At 59.9% G+C, this 17,744-nt stretch overlaps 1 protein-coding gene across 2 annotated transcripts in view; it reads left to right on the top strand.

Annotated features, from left to right (window-relative positions):
• CUX1 (cut like homeobox 1) overlaps positions 1 to 15,085 on the top strand; it is a 347,907-nt gene extending 332,822 nt beyond the window's left edge. For both annotated transcript variants that reach the window (XM_065924891.1, XM_065924889.1), the window contains exons 15-23: positions 6,389 to 6,516; positions 7,253 to 7,319; positions 7,820 to 7,929; positions 10,752 to 10,868; positions 11,964 to 12,047; positions 12,614 to 12,670; positions 13,069 to 13,149; positions 13,907 to 13,971; positions 14,186 to 15,085. In XM_065924891.1, coding sequence (XP_065780963.1) covers positions 6,389 to 6,516; positions 7,253 to 7,319; positions 7,820 to 7,929; positions 10,752 to 10,868; positions 11,964 to 12,047; positions 12,614 to 12,670; positions 13,069 to 13,149; positions 13,907 to 13,971; positions 14,186 to 14,255 — 779 coding nt within the window. In that variant the 3' untranslated portion in view covers positions 14,256 to 15,085. The remainder of the gene's footprint in view (positions 1 to 6,388; positions 6,517 to 7,252; positions 7,320 to 7,819; positions 7,930 to 10,751; positions 10,869 to 11,963; positions 12,048 to 12,613; positions 12,671 to 13,068; positions 13,150 to 13,906; positions 13,972 to 14,185) is intronic.
• The last annotated feature ends 2,659 nt before the right edge of the window (positions 15,086 to 17,744 follow it).

Raw genomic sequence — 17,744 nt, 5'->3', positions numbered from 1 at the left:
GCATGCATTTTGCAGATCCGCTCCCAGGGAGCCAGGGTAAGAACACAGGGGACTGGGGAGAACTGTTGTGTCGTCAGTGGGGACTTGCAAAAGGGCTAGCAGATTCCAGCCCGGTGTGGCCTTGAAGTGGGAGGAGGCGTTTGTGATGGACAGGCAGCGAGGACACCCAAGTGGAGGGCAGCACGTGTCCAGAAGCAGGGCGACGATGTGGCGGGTCAGTGGAGCGGGAGGACGCGGTGCTGGGGTAGGGTGTAAGAGAGGGGAGGCATTTGGAGTGGGGTGTGACCATACCGTTGGTAAGAACAAAGCCAGGTCTGGAGGTGATGTCTCACCAGGTGATGCTTTTTCTATGAATAACATCAAGAAGGAATTCAGATGTCGCTGAGAGTGTCTGCAACCATGCAGGGAGTGACAGGGCCCCAGCCAGGGAGGATGTACCCCCACCCCACTGGAGGCTCCCAGCCAGCACGCACCCACTGGTGGGGTGCAGGGTCGCCCTGGGGCTCCGCTCTGGCAGATCTGCAGGCAGGCCCAAAGCCAGGGCACGGCCTGGAGGGGCCTGGGTGAGGCCTGAGTCTGAACCAGGTGGTGGGTCTATCCAGGGCCAGTTGAGCCAGCCAGGCTCCTGCTGCCTCTGCCCCCTGGGAGGCCCTGCAGCCTGGGGACCCCTGTGTAGGCTCCCACAGAGTCCTCTAGGGAGGACACAGTGCTTCTCTACCAGGCCAGACCCTCCAGCTAATAGCACACTGAGGGCTCACCGTGGGCCACTGCTCTGGACGCTGGGGTTACAGCCAGGGACAAACAAGGAGCTGGCCTTCCTGTGGGGGAGGAAGATGATAGATATAAATGAATCACCCGGCCGCTTAGACGGTGATAAGTGTTTTGGGAAAGAAGGCAAGGGGACGGGAAGGACATGTGGAGGGGTTAAAGTTTTAGACAGGTAGTGGACTTCCTGGGGCTTCCCAGCTGGTACTGGTGGTAAAGAACCCACCTGCCGCTGATTCATGTCAATGTATGACAAAACCCACTGAAATGTTGTAAAGTGATTGGCCTCCAACTAATAAAATAATATTTAAAAAAAAAAAAAAAAAAAACCCACCTGCCAATGCAGGTAGACCTAAGAGACGTGGGTTCAATCCCCGGGGTGGGAAGATCCCGTAGAGGAGGGCGTGGCAACCCACTCCAGTATTCTTGCCTGGAGAATCCCATGGGTTCTGGTGGGCTGTAGTCCACAGGGTTGCAAAGAGTCAGACACAACTGACTCGACTTCACACACACACACATACGGACTTCCCTGGTGGTCCAGTGGCTCCAAATCCACAAGCAACCCCGATGCAGGGGACCTGGGTTCAATCCCTGGTCAGGGAACTAGATCTCGTGTGCCACAACTCAGAATTTGCCTGCTGCATCTAAGACCCGGTGCAGTCAAATAAATAAATAATTTAAAAAATAAATAAATAAATAGGCAGTTAGGCCTCACTAAGAAGGTAACGTGCAGACAGTCTTGACGGAGGCAAGGGGATGAACCGTGCAGACGCCCAACGAAAGAACATTTCAGGCAGAGGAGGCAGCAAGTGCAAAGGTCCTGTGGCACAGAACCGTGCCTGGAAACCAGTTCAGCTGGAGCAGAGTGACCAACAGGGGGGACGGGCAGTGACGAGGTCAGAGAGGCAAGGGGGAGGCGCGGCAGGTGCCGCCTGCTGGGGCTCTGGCTGCCGCTACTCCAAGGGACACGGGGGATGATGGGGTTTGAAGGGAGGATGGTCTGGTCTCACTGTTTAAAAGGCTCTCCTGGTCTTGCTTCATGACTAGGTTCTAAGGGTGAGGGCAGAAGGAGGGAGAGCAGGGACGGCGGCCACAGTCCAGGTGGGAGGTTGTGACTCGGACCAGGTGGGGGCAGGGGTGAAACCGATTGAATTCTGGATCTAAACGGAAGGGAAAGCCAAAACAAGCCATGTGACAGCGGAGCTGTCAGGAGGGATAGAAAAGGGCAGGGAGGGCCCCAGGGGTTTGGTCTGAGCCACTGAAGCATGGCCTGGCCTCTGCTTCTCTCAGCCCTGAGGACATTTCCTCCTGGGGCTGTGTGCCAGGGGCTTCTGCTGGAGTGAAGCAGGCTGAGGGAGTGGGGAAGTCAGGCTTCAGTTTGGACCTGTAAAGTCTGAGATACCATTGGAGGATGAACCCAAGAAAAGGAGTGCACTGGAGATGCCCGTGCATTGGAGGGTCGTCAGCTTATAAATATCACCAGAGGTGGCCAGAGTGAATGAGAGCCGAGAGAAAGGCACGCAGGGGCAGCACCCTGGGTGCAGCAGCATTGGGAGCTTAGAGGGGAGGAGGACCTGCAAAGGAAACCAAGAAGGAGCGGCCACGGGGGCAGTAGGCCCGGGATGGTGCCCTGGGAGCCAGTGCTGATGAGTCAGTGAGATGAGGGCTGAGAAACGAGGACAGAGCAAGGTGCAAGGTCATCGGTGACCTCGGCCAGGACCGTTGGCATAGGGGGTGTCCAGGTCTGACGGGGAAGGTTTAAGGAAGTGGACACTGGAGACTAGGCAGCTTCCTCAGGGAGTTTTGCTGAAAGGGGCCATGGAGTCAGAGAATGGCGGGGGCAGGGGCGGGGGTGGGGGGTGCATTTCAGATGGGAGAAGAATGTGCTTGTGAGCTTGTGGAAAGAAGCAAGGGCTGCAGGACACAGAGGAGACCTGCTGGGGAACACCCTGGCAGCGGAGCCAAGGCGCTGGCATCTCAGGCACCGTCTCTGGCCGCCTGTGGGCACAGAACGGGGAGGGGGTGGGTGTGCTGGCAGCCGAGTGCCTCTCGGAGCCCTCCAGGCAGAGAGACAATGCTGACTCCCCCAGAGCTCCTACCTGGCTTGTCTGTGGCTGACTGAATAAAGGAGTCCCCCACCTTCAGGAAAGCTCCTGGTGTGATGCCCCCAGGCCTTGCCCCCCGACTCAGATTGGGATAAGTTTCTGCCTTTGATCGTCCTGCCATGGTCATAGTCACTCTGCTTTCTTTCTCCCCTCTGTGAAACGTACGCCCTAGAAGGCCTTCCGGGATTCTCCCAGGGCGAGGTCCCATGAACTTTGATAAGGGGAGGGGGGCTGTCTTGTGCCTGCCTGACATGGGCAAAACATTTCAGAGGCAAGGATTCTCTCTCCACACATCCCCGCCCGCCCCCCCCGCCCCCTCCAAGATGCACCCTTTCCTCCGGGCTGCACATACACCATCCTGCAGCGTCCTCCTGACGACCCCCTGTCTCGAGCACACCCCACCCCCATCTGGGGTCCTTCTGAAGTGGGCTTGGCCTCACATCCCCCCTCTGCACCCCTGCCACCCCTCACTCCACCACCACCCTGATCAAACTCTCCAACCTTTCTTGAGATACCGGTGACCTCTCCTTACTCACGGATGGTCCCTATTCGACTTGGGGCTTAACACGCTTCCTCCTGACCTCACCCTGCTTCCTGCCACGTCCTCTCTGGGCCATTCCCGGGACGCCCCAGAAAATGTCAACATCCCCAGAAGTCCTGTTCAGGTGTTCCCCAGACCCCTGGAGGTCTCCCCGACCTGCATCTCCAGCCTCAGACCTCTGGGTCCCACTTCCCACCATGTGCATCCCTCTAGCTGTTCTACTAAGCACTTCAGGCTTGCCAGAGCCCAGCTATACAGCCACTCGCCCCTTCCCCATTTGAGGGGTCAGTTCCAGGCACGGGCCTACCCGCGTGGGTTCTCTATGACAGTGTGGATCACGGGTCTTTCCAGGACCTTCTATTGCCTTGCCGCAGGGCCAGAATTCAAGCCCAGGCCTGCCAGACTCCATCTCAGGACCCTCCCCTGACACCAAGTGGCCACTCAGCGACATGATCCCAAAACCTCAGTCTGCGTGTTCCCAACCCCAGCAAAGGAGACAGAAGGAAGGGAGGGGTGGCAGGTCTCCCGCCGCCCCCCAGGGCCCTCTGGTAGCCCTGCCCCATCGCCTCTGCTGCCCCGCCTTTGCCCAGCTTCCCTGTGCCTCCCGGGCAGTCACCTCCACACCTGCCAGGATGGCCCTTGGCTTCACCCAGAGACACTTCTTGGGGGACAGCCACCCACAACACTCAGCCTTGCACCCCCAGAGGTCTCCTCGGTGGCTCACCGAGTGTCCGGGAGCGTTGGCAGGAGCGGCCGCGGCCTGGTGCCCGCTGGCCGGGGGGGCCACACAGGACAGAGGGCTTGCCCTCAGGGACCTCGGTGGGCAGGGGCCGGCGTGTCCACCCCCAGGGCAGCAGACACGAGCACACGTGCGAACACCCCCACCCACGGACGGCTCCTGGAGCTGCGAGTCGCTCCTCCCCCAGACCTGGCTGCGGGATCGTCTCACCTGCATTTTGTCCAACCTTTCAGCCGCGCTTGGGTCCCCGCGAAACCGCTCGGTGCACACCTCCTGGGCCCGGACACCGGGCTGCCTCACAGGCTCCCCGGCCTCTGCCGTGTCCCTTCTGCCCCTCGGGTTGGGTGGCTGCCCCCTGAGCCCTCTCTGGGCTCCCCATGCTCCTGCTCATCCCCAGAGGTCTGTCTGCCCGGCGCGGTTTTTGGACATGCTCCTGTTTGTGGCCATCCCTCTGGACACCTAGCGCCCAGAACCGAACCTGTCCCCTCCCTCGGTTCACTTCACCACTCATCATGCCGCCCTCTGCCTACACCTCAGCACGACTCCCGTCCACCTCCCTCCTAAGTGTATGCGATGCTCACCAAGGCCTCTTTGCCCAGCCCAGGGGGTGCTGCATTTTGGGGGTCTCTCTGGGCCCTGCAGGCTGAAGGCCGGACCTTAAACCTGCCCCCCACAGCCTTCCCTCCACACCCCAGCCCTGCCCTCAGGTGCGGCCTCTTTCCCCGCCCCATCTCAGACCCCTCACGTCAGGCAACACCACTGACCCGCCAGGTGAAGAGGGGGCCCAGTGGTGACAGAAGGGACAGGTCCCCTCGGGGCCTGAATCCTGGCGTGCGGAGGGCATCATCACGGTGTGGGGTGCACATCCTGGGGGATCTGGTCCCAGGCCGGGAAGCCTTGGTAGCTCCGTCCGTACAATCATTGTATCCGACCAATCGGACCGTAGTGAGATGTGTAAAGAGCTTGGTGTGCAGCCGGCACCAGGAGATGGAGCAGGTGCGGGTGAGCAAGCTGCACGGTCTCTGCCCAGAGGGCCCAGGGCCGTTCTGCTTGCAGCACGACGCCTTGGGACATTTCTGGGGCCACACTGCCCCCTGGTGGCCATACTTCTACCCTCAAAGGCCTCAGGCCTGGGCCACCATCCCTGCACAAGGAGCAGGGTTTCTCACTGTATAAATGAGGCCCAGCAGCGCAGGCCGCTGCCCAGAGTCACAGCCAACCAGACGTAGGGCTGCTGTTAAGCCACTCAGTGTCCGACTCTGCGATCCCGGGGACTGCAGCACGCCCGGCCTCCCTGTCCTTCACTCTCTCACAGAGCTTGCTCAAATTCAGGTCCATCAAGTCAGTGATGCCATCCAACCCTCTCATCCTCTGACACCCCCTTCTCCTCCTGCCTTCAATCTTGCCCAACATCAGGGTCTTTTCCAATGAGTCGGCTGTCCGCATCAGGGGGTCAAAGTAGTGGAGCTTCACCATCAGTCCTTCCAATGAGTCTTCAGGACTGACTTCCTCCAACCCGGGCCTGTCCTCTCCTGGGCCAGTGCTGTCCTCCCTGCCGACGGCAGCTGAAGGCACCCACGGGGAGACTCATCAATGACTCCCACCCTCCCAGAGCACGGGGAAGTCTCCACACAGAGCTGTTTGGGATTTGCTTTATTGTAAAGATGACACCCATTGCTGGGACAGGGAAGAGGGCCCTGGGAGCTGGGGGCCAGGGAGGTCCCGGGGGCGCCGCCCCATCCCTAACAGTGTGCTGAAGCCTGTTAGGGGAGGAGCTGAGCCAGTTTGAGGTCCACTCCCCCCCCCGTCTGGTCTGAGGGGGTCTACCTGCCCCCCCTACACCACCCACTGTACCTCCCTTACCTTCCCCCCCACCTACCCACCAGGGCCTCCCTCTGGTCATTATCCCAGAGCATCAGCCGTGGAGAAAGCTCGGGACTCTTTGGGTTCAGCCTCTTTGCCCTGCTTGACGGGGGCCATGAGGCCTGCAGAGGGAGAGGGGCTGGTCACTGCGGAGCTGGGGGTTGATGGCGGCAGTCGGGGAAAGCATTTCTCCTAAATCTCTGACCTGGGCTCCTTCCTTCCCAAACCCAGAGAGTTCTTGGGCAGAGTGAGTTCCCACACCAGGAGTGCCCTAGGGCTGGTCCCCCAGGCAGGGGCACAGGCAGTGTGTTGGGAGGCATAGAGCAGGGTGTGCACCTCGGGTCCCTCTGACGGCCACGTCTTCCTTTGGTCCAGGGCGCTGCGCGGAGCTGCAGGTCCACGTCACCGAGCTCACGGCCATGGCAGCTGAGCAGAGGGAACTGATCGCCCGCTTGGAGCAGGACCTAAGCACCATCCAGTCCATCCAGCGGCCGGACGCCGAGGTGAGCCCACCCCCCGCCCCCGCCCCCGCCCCGCCTGCCCAGGCTGCCTTCAGCCTCACAAAACGCCGACTTTCCAAGCCAGCAGGCCCATCCTCAGGCAGCTGGTGTCCTCTGGGCCCACGCTAAGCCCCACAGGACCTGTCACCTACAACCTCCGGGGACTGTCTGCTCACTTCACCACAAAGGCCTTACTTGGGACAGCAGGCTGCAGGCTAAGGGCACAAAGGCCCCTGCCTCCGGGCGCTGGCTTGGCCCTCGGCCCTGAGAGCTCTGGGCAGAAGCAAGGCCAGGATTATCCACCCGTCCCACAGCTAGAGGACCCCGGGCCCCGAGATTAGGAAAGGCCAGAGTCCCAGGATCCTCAGGGGTCATCATCACATCGCCCACCTCATTTCCCAGACAAAGAAACGGAGCCCAGGGAGAGAAACGGGGCTGGCCTGGGGCGACATGGCAGGCTGGCGGGTAGGGCCGGGGTCACCCAGTCTCCCGTGCCCGTCAGGGCCGAGCGGCCAGGTGGGAGCCCCATGCTTAACTCCGGCCTCGGGGCGAACCACCTGCACTTTGATGGCACCCGTGAGGCACGCTCCCCAGGCCCTCCTGTGGCCACCACCGTGTCCAGCCCCTGCCACTGGACCGCCCCACCCGCCCCTTGCCATCTGCATGCTTGGCCCCCTGGACGGCTGTGTTCACTGCCAAGTGTGGAGACGCCTTGCTGACCTCTCCCTCCCACCTGCAGGGCGCAGCGGAGCTCGGCCTGGAGAAGATTCCCGAGCCCATCAAGGAGGCCACCGCCCTGTTCTATGGTGAGGAGGGACCCAGGCCATGATGAACTGGGCGGGAGAAGGGTACGGGAGCCGAGGTGGTGTCACCTGGGCCCTAAAGAGCACACACCTCTGTCAGAGGAGGCCAGACCCCGGGCCAGCAAGGCAGCAGAAACTCACCAGAAGGGTGAGCCCCCCTCTTGCCCCTGTAGGCCTCTCTGACACCCCCACGTGGGAACCCTGACCTACCAGGGTCAGCCCTACCAGGGTCTGTCGCAGGCTGGTGGGCGTTGATCAGCTCCCTGGTTGGGGTGGGGCCCAGGCCTGAGAGGCAGCCAAGGGCTGGAGAGGAGGTGGCCCCTGAGTGTTGAGGCCAGGACACAGTGGCGGTGGCAGGGCCACCCAGTCCCCTCAATGTCCCTTTGCTTCCACCCCATGGCACTCAGCCAGAGCCCCCTCGGAGCTGGTGACCTAAGGGCCCCCCACTGGGCTGTTCCCCCCCACCCCCCACTACCCCCAAGCCACTGTCCCCTCCATCCTAGGACCCTCGGCACCTGCCAGCTCCCTCCCCGAGGGCCAGGTGGACTCGCTGCTGTCCATCATCTCCAGCCAGAGGGAGCGCTTCCGGGCCCGGAACCAGGAGCTGGAGGCGGTGAGTCACGTCCCCCCCTCCCCGACACTCCACGGACCTGAGGACACGGTGGAGGACACACAGGTGTAGGGGAGAAAGACGTGTCACAGACCACAGACCTCAGTGGGATTAGATTTGTTCTGTGTGGTCAGGGAGGGATGCCTAGAAGAGGTGACATCACACTGGGCTTTGAAAGGAGAATCAGACCGTCCAGGTAAACGCGTGAACAGAAACATGGGGTCAAGGAGCCGGAAGGGAGTCCAGGGACAAAACAGAGTCGCCAGGCAGGGTCCCTACTGCCAGGCTGGGGTGTGATGGAAGGGCTTAAGCTGGGGACCAACACTGCCAGGATGGAGGGTAAGCAGGTCACTCGAGCAGTCAGTCTAGAATAGAGGCTTGGCCCAGGAAGACAATTTGGTGGTGGTCACCGTGGTCCAGGAAGAAACATCTCAATCAGGTGGAGGGGTGGGAAGCAGGGGCAGGTCCCAGGGAGGCGTGTCTTGAACCCTATGAAGAGGAACAGTCTAGAGAAGGCCAGGCGCTCTGTGGGGTCTGAGAGAGCCTGCCGACTGCTAAGCACCCAACTGGTGACCCTCCTGGAGAGAACCCGTAAGGAAAAGCCAGTCTAGTCTGCAAAGGTGACCAGCCCGGGGACTTCCTGGGGGTCCAGTGGTTAGGAATCTGCCTTTCAATCCAGGGGACACAGGTTCAATCCCTGGTCCGGGAACTAAGATCCCACGTGCTGCAGGGCAACTATAGAACCTGCACACCACAATCAAGACGCGACACAACCAAATAAATTAATTAATTAAGTATTTGGGGGAAAAAGGCAACCAGTCCAGCTGCACGTGGGTCTTTCACATGCAGTGTCCCCTTGGGGACTCTGCAGACCCCTGCCTCCATCCCACAGAGCCAGCCAGCCCAGGTCCTCCGATCTCTCTCCCAATAGAAAGAGGAGCCAAGAAGGTTTCCATCTTCTCAAAGAGTCACCGCTTGAGCAGGCGGTGAAATATCTCACCCCTTCCCTCCGCACCCGCAGCTCCCCCATAGGGCAGAAAATGTTGAGGTCTCCGGGAGGCCGACATTCACTGAGCACCCATGCAGGCCAGGCCCCATGCTGGTCCAGTGACAAGGGTGAACCAGATCCAGTGGGACCCCCTGTGATCTGGGCTCCAGAGCAAGAGGCTTCAAATGGAGGACCATTAGGACGGCTCCCCTCACAGCTACCTTCGTGAATGTGGACGGGGAACACCCATGCCCCTCGAGGGCTGGGGACAATCACCATGGAAGGCTAGGCAGCCCTTTAAAAGGTCTTCAAACTAGATCAAGTGGGGTGGAAGGAGTATTTATAAGATTGTGCCTTCTGCTTTAAAAATCTAGACTTTCTTTTTTACCATGTATGTGTTTTAAGTTGTGGTAAAATATACATCTGGAGGAGGACATGGCAACCCACTCCGATATTCTTGCCTGGGAAATTCCGTGGACAGAGGAGCCTGGCGGGCTACAGTCCATGGGGTTGCAAAGAGTCAGACACGACTGAACACGCAAAAGATGCATCACTTAAAATTTATCATCTTAACCATTTTTAAATGCAGCACAGTGGCATTAAGTACATTCATGTTGTTAGGCAACTCCCACCACCACCCATTTCCAGAACTTTTTCATCTTCCCAAACTGAAACTCTGCACTGTTTAAACACTCACTCCTCTTTCCCTCCTGCCACGTTCCACCATTCTATCCTGTCTCTATGAATTCGGCCACTCTACGTATCTCTATATAGGTGAAATCATAGAATATGTGTCTTTTTGTTTCTAGCTTATTTCACTCAGCATAATGCCCTCCAGGTTTATCCATGCTGTAGAATGTGTCAGAATTTCCTTCTTTTTTAAGGCTGCATAATATTCCATTGTGTGGCTGGACCAGTTTGTTTGTCCTTTCACCTGTCCATGGACACTTGGGTTGCTCCGCCTTTTAGCTCTTCTGAATATGCTGCCATGAACATGGGTGAGCAAGTTATCTCACAGTCCCTGCATTCAGTTCTTTGGGGTGTACACCCAGAAGTAGAATTGCTGGACCATACGGTGATTGTATTTTTAAATTTTTGAGGAACTGCCACACTACCACAGACATTTTTGCACTTTTGAATTTTTCACAAAGTGAAGAAAACACCTCTTTAAGCATTTTAATAAGTTGAAAGATGAGTTCACATGTCACTTTGCCCCTAGGTTGGCAAACATTAAAATCACATATTGTATGGTTTCATTTATATAAAACGTCCAGAAGAGGCAAACCCATTGAGACAGGAAGTAGATTAGTGGTTGCCAGAGGTCGGGGGAGGAAGGCACAGGTGTGGGGTTTCTTATTAGGGTGATAGAGATATTCTGAAATTAATTTTAATTAACTGATTAAAATTAATTTTAACTCTGAAATTAAATTAAATATTAATTTGCATGTTAAATTAAATATGCAAATTAAAGATGGTTGCATAACATTGTGAATGTATTGAAAAAAATGAATTATACATTGAAATGATGTTTATGTTATATGAAATATATCTCAACAATAATTTTAAGCTGATACCATAAACAAACAACATGAAGAAAGTGACCCAGGAAAATAAGAAAAAAAAAAAAGAATAAAAGAAAGTGACCCAAGGACTGTGACTTCTCCCTGCTGCTGTCTCCCCGGGCTTTGAGCAGAGGCTGGCAGGTCTAGAATGTGACCTCAGGCCAAGCAGGGACTCGGGGTAGACAGAGTGGGACCCATGCCAGCATGGAGGCCTCTCCCCCAACTCCTTCTGCTGCGGGCCCTGCCCACCCACTCACCCACCCGGCTGCCCCCAGGAGAACCGCCTGGCCCAGCACACCATCCAAGCCCTGCAGACCGAATTAGACAGCCTGCGCGCGGACAACATCAAGCTCTTTGAGAAGATCAAGTTCCTGCAGAGCTACCCTGGCCGGGTAAGCGGCCCCCCGGCCCCCTGCTTCCAAGCTGAACCGGTCTAGGGAGAGGAGTGGTCCCAGCAGGACGGTTGGGGGCAGTGACCTGCTGGGCAACAATGGGCCTGGGATCCCCAGAGACCATCCCACACCCCTCCCCCCCCCCCCCCCCCCCCCCGCCCCAGGCTTGCCAGCTATCCTCCCTAAGCTGTGGAGCCCTGATGGAGTTTTGTTCATCAGAAGCCCCAGCCAGGAGGTAATGAGGTTCGGAAAGAGGCAGGGCTCACAGGACTCAGGCCCACGTGAGTCCTCTGTGAAATGGGGGGACCCACTAGTTGACCCCAGGATCCGGAAATTTAACCCTAGGGATGTTGAACATACAGGACAACTGTGGGGGATTCGTATGTTTTAAACTTATATTTAAAAAAAAAATACCAGAATTGGGTCCAACATTCCAAAAACCTATCAATCAGATTGGAATAGAAAACTACCCACTCTATTCTGAGCCGGGAGGGCCCTCCCCGGCTTCTCTCAGCCCCCAGGGCTCACAGGAGACCACCTCGTGCAGGAAAACCCTTCTGAGGCCCTGGGGAGACGAGTGGGCAGAAGGATGGAGTGGTGACGCGCAGGCTGGGGGACAAGTCCAAGACTCAGCCACCCGCCCCCAAACCACCAGTTGAAGCTGTTCTCAGGCCACCAGAGGGCGCCCAGGCTCCATGCGAACTAGTTCTAGTTCACTGCGTGGCCTGCTGCAGGGCTGGGGGGCGGCCTTCATCTCCCAGGTGCTGGCCTGCTCCCCACAGCCACCCTGCACTCTCCCAGCGAAGCCCCTCCAGACCCACCCCCCCTGCACCGCGCCCCGCCCTTGTACATTCCAGCTGCCCTCGGGGTCTTGGTTCCCCCTACCTGTCCTGAGGCACGAGGACCCCAACCCCAGGGAGAAGACCCCTGATCCCGGGCAGCGCCCCTGGACACAAGGCACCATATGTCACACCATCACCTGGGGCCCTGTCCCCGCCTCCACCGTGCGGAAAAGGAGACTGAGGCTCCCTGTGATTGGCTCTGGCCCTCCTGTTGGGTGCGCTGACCGGGTCTCTCCTCCTCCCTTTCCTGCAGGGCGGCAGCAGTGACGACACGGAACTGCGCTACTCAACCCAGTACGAGGAGCGCCTGGACCCCTTCTCGTCCTTCAGCAAGCGGGTGTGTGGGCCCGGCCGCGGGGCAGCCCGGGGCACCCACCAGCTCACTTGGCCTCGGGCTCCCTCTGGCCCCCCTCCACCAGCCCTGGTCTCACCCTGCACCCCCCCCACACACACTGCACCGTGACACCCCAGACCACCAGGGCAGCTCCCACACTCACTTTGGTTCCGGGGAGGCCTGGGGTCCACCAGGGCGGGCCTGAAACACCAGCTGATGCTGACGGCCCGTGAGGGTGTGCAGCTGTGACCCGGTTAACCCCAGGTGTGCACTTGGGGGCAGGCACACGGGCAAAGAACTTCGCGGTGTCAGGTGACTTACGGTGGTGGGGAGGGGGCTTGTCACCCTCCCTCCCCTGCCCTGAAGACCCTCCGTGTTCAGAATCGGCCACTGCAGAGGGGGCAGCAGCTCCCGTCACTGGCCCTGAGCGGGACTGGGCACCCGGGTGCCCCTGGCAGCCTCCACACCCCGGAGCCCTGCAGGGACAGCAGGGCAGGGTCCCTCTCTGCAGTGAGCTGGGGCTCTGGGGGCCTTTGGGGGTCCTCTTCTCATCCCTCCTCCCCCTTCAGGAGCGGCAGCGGAAATACCTGAGCCTCAGCCCCTGGGACAAGGCCACGCTCAGCATGGTGAGTCTCCCGCCACCACCCCACCATGCCCCCCCAGATTGGGCCTGGGCCTCCAACTCTGGGCACCTGGTCACCTGCCCTCCAGCCCAGTCTGGAAAGCCCCAGGGACCCCGCTGCCCCTCGCAGGCCCGGTCGAGTGGCTGTGTGACCCTAGCCGGGGGGCGAGGGGGGAGTCTGTCCGTCTCCGTGACAGCCCTATTATTCACGGTAGATTCTGGACGTGGCCACACGGGGGCGCCATTCCCTAGCATTCCTGAGGCCCCCGCGTTCCCAGCCTGAACGCTGGAGCGGCAGCCTATCTTTCCTGCCCTTCGCTCCCCCGGCTGCCCTGGGTGGGTGAACCCGGCAGGGTTGGGTGAGACTCGCCCCACCCCACTCACGCCTTGCTTGCTCCCCAGGGGCGGCTGATTCTCTCCAATAAGATGGCCCGCACCATCGGCTTCTTCTACACACTGTTCCTGCACCTCCTGGTCTTCCTGGTGAGGATCTGGGCGTGGCCAGGGGATACATTCACCACGGTCCCCCCCCCACCTACCGCCCGCCTGCACAGAGTCTGCGCTCGGCCACTCTGTCCCCATCGTGGGCCTCTGGGGGAGGACAAGCCCGCCCAGCAGGCCCTTTAGCTGGGGCAGCAGCCTGTGCGGCTCCATGCAGGGCCCAGCCCTGGGAGGGGGGCTTGGTGGAGGGAAGGGCCACTGAGGGAGGCTGGTGGATGGGAAAAGAGGTCACTGCTGAGGGACAGCCAGGGAGGGGACAGGGAGGGGACACCTTGAGCCGAACCTCCTGGGGGGCAGAGAGGCATTCTAGCTCCCGGGCACAGCACATATGGGGGCCTGGTGGTGCTTGCGTGTCCGCCCAGCGGAGGGAGAAGCAGGGGTAGGTGCGTGCCTGTAGAAGCCTTCAGCCTCAGGGACCCCTCACCCCCAGCGAGGCCACAGTCAAGATGGCCCCTATATGGCCAACCCGGGCTCCAGCTCTGACCCCAGGGCCCAGCCGGTCCTGGTGCTGCCAGTGGTATGCCCAGCGATGCTAGGGATGGTAGCTCCATGCCCAGGCCTGTCTGACCACCTGTGAAGCTGGTGGGCATGAGAGGCAGCATCTCTAAGGTGCCCCGCCCCCTCAGCCTGGGGCTGCGGCCACAAGAAATGTCACGTGTCAGGAAGCCAGGCCCAGGGGCGGCAGGTGGATGGCCGGAGTGGCCGCGAGGCTGCTGACCGTGTCTCTCCCCCGGGGCAGGTGCTCTATAAGCTGGCGTGGAGCGAGAGCATGGAACGGGACTGTGCCACCTTCTGCGCCAAGAAGTGAGGACTCACCCACGCCCCACTCGGCCCCCCACTCGGCCCCCAGCACCACCCTTATGTTCTTATGTTCCCTGTCCCCACCCAGCCTTCCATCACTGCCCCCATCTGGTCCACCCACGGGGGCACACCCCCTGGAGACCTCCATGCCCCCCGCCACCCCCACATTTCTTTCTTTTTCACACTCGGCTTCAGCAGATGTTTCTGTGGCCCCCAGGTTCGCCGACCACCTGCACAAGTTCCACGAGAATGACAAGGGGGTGGCCGCCAACGACCTGTGGCAGTGATGTCCCCAGGCTTCCCCGACTCGACAGTGATGGCTGCGTTCCCCTGCTTGTTCAGCTGCTTCTAATGACTTAGGCTTCCCAGGAGAATCCCCCGTGTAGATGACTCTTGCCCTCCACCCAACAGTGCCAGAGGTCCCCAAAGTCTCGGGCTCCCTTAAAAGAGGGTCTCAGCCTCATAAGTCTCCCTAAGTCCAGAAAGCTCTCGAGGCCAAGCCATGCTGGGCCACAGGGATCTCCCTCAAATCCATCTCAGGCTGGTGACCCAGCCTGGATCCCACCCAGCAGCCTGACCTCTAGCCCTGGGGACAGAGACCTCTTGGCTGTGATACTGAGTTCCCACTGATTCTGGCCATGGTTAATCCAGTTGGGGTCCCCCGGGCTGTCCCGGGATCCCCTTGGACTCCCCTCAGATCCATCACCATCCCCCCAAGGCATGGAAGCTCTTCCTGGAAGGACAGCGGGGTTTGAGTCCAGCCCCCTGCACCTTCCTTTATCATGGCCCCACTCAACCCCTAAAAGAAAGGGAACCGCAGAGGGCAAGATAGTTTGTTACCCCCTCCCAACCCCTTAGAGGCACTATGATTTTTGCTTTCTTCTTTAGCAAGATATTCTGGCTTTTAGGTGAGGAGGACTCTCCAGTGAGCACCCACGCCCCAGGCTCTTCAGACCCAAGGACTGGTCTGAGGGGCCTGGGGACTTCTCGGCCACGAGCTGGAGGTGGGCCATCCTGGCATGGCCACCCCAGGGCCACTGGCAGATCTTCCTAAGTTAGGTTTGCACCTGCGTGTTCAGTTTTGCACATTTTGAATAAATGCCTTGCTGCAGCCACACCGGTGCCCCTGCCCTCTGTGATGGTGAGGGCACAGGAGACTGGCGAGCGGGTTCCTATAAAACACCCCTAGGAGCTGCGGCTGGACCTGATGGCTGCTCTGCTGGCGTGGGGCACGGTCCCTCACACGGGGGAGGCTTCTCCCCCTTTTCTCATCCCCAAAATTCCCTGAGTGGGTCCAGGGCTTTGCCGAAACCCAAACCCACAGAGTCTGAGTTCCCTGCAGACAACCCAGCCAAAGAGACATCCATTCCCTTTTTAAATCTGCCTGTCAGGCTGCGGTACGATGTGTGATGTCAGTTCCTGGGGACTCCCTGCTTCCCTTTCTGTGTACGCTGGAGCCAGCTCTCTGTCCCTTTCCCTTGGGCCCTGCCTGCCCGTGCCCACCACGTCCCCTGGACCAGCCTAGGGGACACCCCTGAGTCACAAGTTCCGAGCCACCCGGCCTCCAGGCCAGCCCCACTGGTGAAGGCCCCCTTCCACCCACACCGAGGACTTCCTCTTGGTCTGTGATGGTTGGTGTTTATCCCACTGACCAGGCAGCCCACGAGGCTGGTTCCACACCCTGCAGCCCACCAGGCCAGAGGCCCCTGTGCAAACCCTGTCTGAGTTTTAGCCCTGAGTGCTCCAGAGTCTGTACCTCCAGGGGCCCCCCTTTGGGGTCCCACCCCCAGCACACATCACTTCCCCCATCAGGACTTTCTCAGACGCCCCAGAACCTGCCACCCTTGGGGACCCGAGATGAACCTCTCCTCCCTGACCCTCATTCCTGTCCCCAGGACAAAGCTACTCTTGGCTAATCACACACACACCCCCCACCTTCTTTCCCCGCCCCAGCCACTTCCACTTCTCCCACCAGTTCCTTCTTGTAGATCGGAGTCCCCCTCACTTCCTCCTCCCTGGGTATCCGCGCTATTGTCCTGCCTAGGGCTCCACACTCCATGACCCTCCCTGGCCAATGACTGGCCACCAGTGGAGCTCAGCCCAGCACTCGGAACCAGGTTAGTTCAGGTGTGGGGGTGTGGGCAGGCTCTCTCACCTCCCAGGAGGGTGGGGTCCACAACCAGGCCGCCCAGTGTGGGGCCTCCCTCCCTCTTTACCACTCTGCAGGCAGTCACCCTCCCACCCACCGCCTTACTCCCACACCACTTCCAGCCCCATTCAAAGGTCTGAATCCCAGCCGGTTGTCCAGGCCTCTGTGTAGCTCCAAAGGATGGCTGGTCAGGCCTCTGTGTAGTTCCAAAGGATGGCTGGTCTGCACTGCACCTAAGCTTTCAAGGGTTTGCTAGGCAGGTCCTGGCGAGATAGTGGCCAGTCTGCATATGGAAGGGTAGGGGCCAGGCATCAGGGCCTCAGACCAGGCCTGCCTTGCTTTAGCACCACTGTGGAAGGAACCCAGGGCTGGCAGGCAGGAGGCGAGGCCTTGGGGCCAACTCCACCTTCATCAACCCATGGCTCCTCTTGAGGCCCCACCCTTTTCATCCTCAAGACTGGGCTAAAAACCCTTCTTTGCCTCTTCTGCATCCTGGGAAATCAGAGATGTGAAACCTTTGGGAAAGGTTAAAGGGCTCTCTACAAAGGTCAGAGGTCAACATGGGTGGGGGCGGGTAACAGATGGAGGCAGCTCCCAGCCACAGCTCCTGGGAGACCACAGCAGATCACAGAACAGCCAGACGTGGGGCTGCAGAGGCTTAGCAAGGGCCGGTAGATGGAGATCTCCTGCCAGTGGGGGCTGAGGGCCTGGGGTGCGGGGCAATAAGGGAGGCGGGGGAGGAGTCCTGCGCCCCCAGGGAGCAAGCCCTAGGTCTGATCTCTGAGCCAGCTTCCACACTTCTCACACTGATGCCCTTCTGTTCCTCCTGGGCGCCTTCCAGGCCTGCAGGAGCCCCTCTGGCTCTTCCAGGAAGCCTCCTGGAGGCTCCCAGCTCACCAGCAGTCAGTCCACAAGTTTTTGCAAAGGCCAGCAGCGGTCTTTTTTTTTAATCCAGACTGAGATCTGCAGTAACGTACGCCCCAGGTTTGGGGGGCTGCAGAACCAACTAGGGGTGAGGAAGACAGGGCTGTGTCTCCGCCCCGCCCCCACCAGCCCCGTGTGTGACCTCTGAAGACCTTCCCCATGTGGCGTCAGTGTCCCCATGACTGAAGATGGGGAGGTGGGAACCTTTCTTAGGTTTTCTCTGCCCCGTTGCCCTGGGCGATTTCCGGCACTGAAAAGCGCTGAGGGGAGGGGGCGTGGTGCTTGCCGTCCGGATTTATGAGAACCAGACGTCGACTTCCCCCCGTTGCGACATCTGGGCTTTCTCGAGACTTCCATTGTCCCCACGCCGGAGGGTCCCGGGTCCCCGCCGGGCGCCCGTCCCCGAGGAGCGCCCACGCCCCAGACACTCCACTTAACTCAGGCCACCCAGCCGGCCCCCACCGGCCGCGCTCCCGGGGACACCATCCCGGACTCCCCGGGACGCCTCCGCTCGGGGCGGGGTAGTGGGGGGGAATTTCGGCGCCTGGCCCGGAGCCCGCTCCGCGAGGAAGGGCAGCCGCGGACTGTCGCTCTGAATGGGGCGGCTGCAGGCCAGTTCCTAACCCCTCTGGGCCCCAAGGCTGGGCCGCCCAGCCGCCGCCACCGGAGGCAGCGAGCAGCAGCTGCGGGCGCCGAACAGGCT

Source organism: Muntiacus reevesi, chromosome 2 (genome assembly GCF_963930625.1).
Source record: "Muntiacus reevesi chromosome 2, mMunRee1.1, whole genome shotgun sequence".
Lineage (NCBI taxonomy): Eukaryota > Metazoa > Chordata > Mammalia > Artiodactyla > Cervidae > Muntiacus > Muntiacus reevesi.
The sequence above is the reverse complement of the archived record's forward strand: the minus strand, read 5'-3'. Positions and strand labels throughout refer to the sequence as shown.